The sequence below is a fragment of the Adelges cooleyi genome, unplaced genomic scaffold (assembly GCF_023614345.1).
Source record: "Adelges cooleyi isolate 19-005CV unplaced genomic scaffold, UGA_ACOO_1.1 ACOO_flye_CR_arks_rails_tigmint_CR_PRNA_574, whole genome shotgun sequence".
NCBI classification, from domain to species: domain Eukaryota; kingdom Metazoa; phylum Arthropoda; class Insecta; order Hemiptera; family Adelgidae; genus Adelges; species Adelges cooleyi.
In genome coordinates, this window is record NW_026096268.1 from 756,832 (window position 1) to 759,750 (window position 2,919).

A 2,919-nucleotide genomic window follows, 5' to 3' on the forward strand; every position below is an offset into this window, starting at 1 on the left:
GCCACAATATACAGGCAATTTTTCATTAAATTTTGCCATTAACCAAAAATGTGTAGATTTTCCCAAGAAAGAGGGATCTATTATTATATTTCATTTTTTATTTCAACTTTTATAACGCACGCTGGCCCTGTTTTTGTAGAAAACGTATGTTTTTATAAATACTCTGATTTAAGGTTTAAAAAAAACATACATTGGATTTTTCATCATATTTAAAAACTATTGTCGAATTAAAATGGAAGCTTAAAACTAAAGCCAGTGTTTTTCGACAAAAAATACACAGGTGTAGATTCTCCTTAAAGCTATAGTTAACATATTTTATAAACATGCACTAACACAGCATAAAGTCAAATCCGACCATTACACAACGGATTTGTTTTTTTTTTTTGATAAAAATATTATATCAGACTAAATGTGTACGTTTTGAAGAAGAGTGTTATTGTAAAAGTACATTAAAAAAAACTAATTTCAGACAATACCAGCGCAGTATAACCCATCACAGTATAAAATATCAACTACAGTTTTTTACAACCTTTAATTAAACAAAGAAATACACAAACAACTTGAAATATGTGCCGTGAATGTTTTTATTTATTATAATTTTTTCCCCTAACGACGATATATGTGGAGGTAATATGTTGATATAAATTATAGTAAAACTATAAAAATTTTAAATCGATTTTTAAACCTTTGAATTTTTTAGGAAAAAACCATGAATTTTTGCTCCATAATTCCAATGTTTTATGATTAACTATACTCATAAAACATATCCCATGCGGGATTTAGTAATCCCATATGGGAGAAACCGCAAGATATGTTAGTGGTCGATTAGTTGTTTTCAGATTTAAAGACTTCAAAAGCCAAAAACATTTATACTATGCCCTAAACCCAAAACGAATGATTTGATCCCTTAAATATATGTAGTATTTTTTTTTAAAAGATAAATCAACGCATATTCCGTAAAATTATAAAAAAGTTATTAGGTAAAGGTAATATTACCTATTGACTTGGTGGTGGGTTGAGTAGCTCTAGTATATTTGAGATGGTGGCATGGTACGTCCCCAAGGCACTGTAAATATACATTTTCAAATTAAGTTTCAATAAATCAACAGTGTCATGTACAATATACGACAAGTTATCTAATCGACGCTGTTGCTTACTTATGAGGCACGTGTTGGCCAAATACTATTTGCTGCTCGTTGCTAGACGAACTGCACGTCAAGCTGATTGCGTTGTCGTTGTCTCGGTCCAACAAAAATATGTTTTCGGCGTTTCGAGTCAATTGTCTGATCTGACGACAGGGCTGTGCGTATATCTTGTCATTGTTAATGGACGCGACGAAGAATAAGACCGAAGACACGTGCGAGCAAATCGTCGGTTCCTCCATGGCGGACGGCATACCCAAGAAGCCTGTAACTGTGTTGACCGAAAAATGTGTTAGACAACCACAGTGGGCTAAAAGTCTCATTATATGTGTTATTAGTATATTAATCATTTTTTGAAAATAAAATAAACAATAGTTGCACTTTTATTATTGTATATGAGTGGTATCGCGGTTATATTTTACCACAGTAGGTGTGTTAGAAGAATAGCATTTCCGGACATCACATACCGCATCGGATGCATTTTATCAGACGGCGCGTGCATCATTGTCTATTAATCGAAATCGCGTCAAGATATGCGAGCTCGGCGCTTTAGTTTTTAAAAAATCTGAAGCGAAAATCTAAATATTTTCCCTTGAAACAGACCCCCGAGAGATGAATTTTCACGTACGGCTACAATTAGTGGTTCTTACCGGCGTCGGCGTTGGTCAGGCAAATGGGCTGTACGATGCCGTTGTTCAAGTACACGTCGACGTGTCCCACCGGCGCCACGAGGCCGAACCAACCGGCGTTGGTGTGTATCGCGTCCACGAAAATGGCACTGTCTCTGCTGATTTCCGGGGACTGCTCGAAACAAGTGCCGGCAGCGTCCAAAGCTGATGGCGACGGAGGGTAAAAAATGATTAATTGTGTGGCGATAGGCCTCGTTTTTACATACCGGTGACTCTGTTCAACGTGCGGCCGGTGATTTCTTTGTACCGCCTCCCGGTTTTGCCGGCTATCTGGGCGCCCAGACTGAGCCCGACCAAATGCGTGTGGCTGATTCGCGCGACGACTTCTTGTATGAGCGATATCATCTCCGCGAGTCTGTCGGCGATTCTCGGCAAATAACAGTACCTGGACCGCGGAAAAGACGAGGCGAAGTCGTACAGAGTGAAGCCCCTCGCCATCGACATGCCCGAATAGTCCACCAGAACAACGTTGAGGTCCTCTGTCCCGTTTAAGTAGGCTGTAACCGTGAACCGACGTGTAAAAATGTACTTACCGACAGTGTGTGTGTGTGTGTGTGTTGCCGACTTAGAATTATATTGTCTAACCGTCTCGAACAATCTTAGGGCCTGCCACGTCCACGGACTCGGCGAAACCGTGTAAATACAAAACGAGTTTGTTGGAATCGGCAAATGGCGCTGCGTTTATCGAATCTTTGTCCACGGTTAACTCGGCCGAAGACTTTCTAGAACGTTGTTTAGCGTTTAACGACGATTACAGCCAACAGTTTACCAAATCGTACGCGAATCATAAGCGTAGTGTACAATTCGTTATTATAAATTAAGTCGTTCCAAAATTCGGAACAGTTTCTCTCACTTTGTGTACAAGTAGAACTTGATACTGTTTTGGTCCGAGGGCAAAGATTCGCAAATCGCACCGCTATCCGTGTTCAAAGGGTTCGGTTTGGAACTTCTCAGCAACGTCAAAACAATTAAAACGATACTCAACATTGTATAATTCATCTTTGCCGTTATAGTGTAGTAAGCCCACGACGGAAAAGAAGCAACTATGAAACGCTCTTCCGTTAACGCGTGAAGACTGAAGTTCTCGA

General features: G+C 39.4%; 1 protein-coding gene across 1 annotated transcript; it reads right to left on the reverse strand.

Moving 5' to 3' along the window:
* Positions 1-990: 990 nt before the first annotated feature.
* On the reverse strand, positions 991-2,919 carry LOC126842686 (pancreatic triacylglycerol lipase-like). Its single transcript, XM_050579773.1, has 6 exons — positions 2,685-2,919; positions 2,417-2,553; positions 2,038-2,328; positions 1,793-1,975; positions 1,158-1,413; positions 991-1,066 (listed from the first exon to the last, which is right to left on the reverse strand). The coding sequence occupies exons 1-6, from the start codon at positions 2,828-2,830 to the stop codon at positions 997-999; spliced, it is 1,083 nt and encodes a 360-aa protein (XP_050435730.1). The 5' UTR covers positions 2,831-2,919; the 3' UTR covers positions 991-996.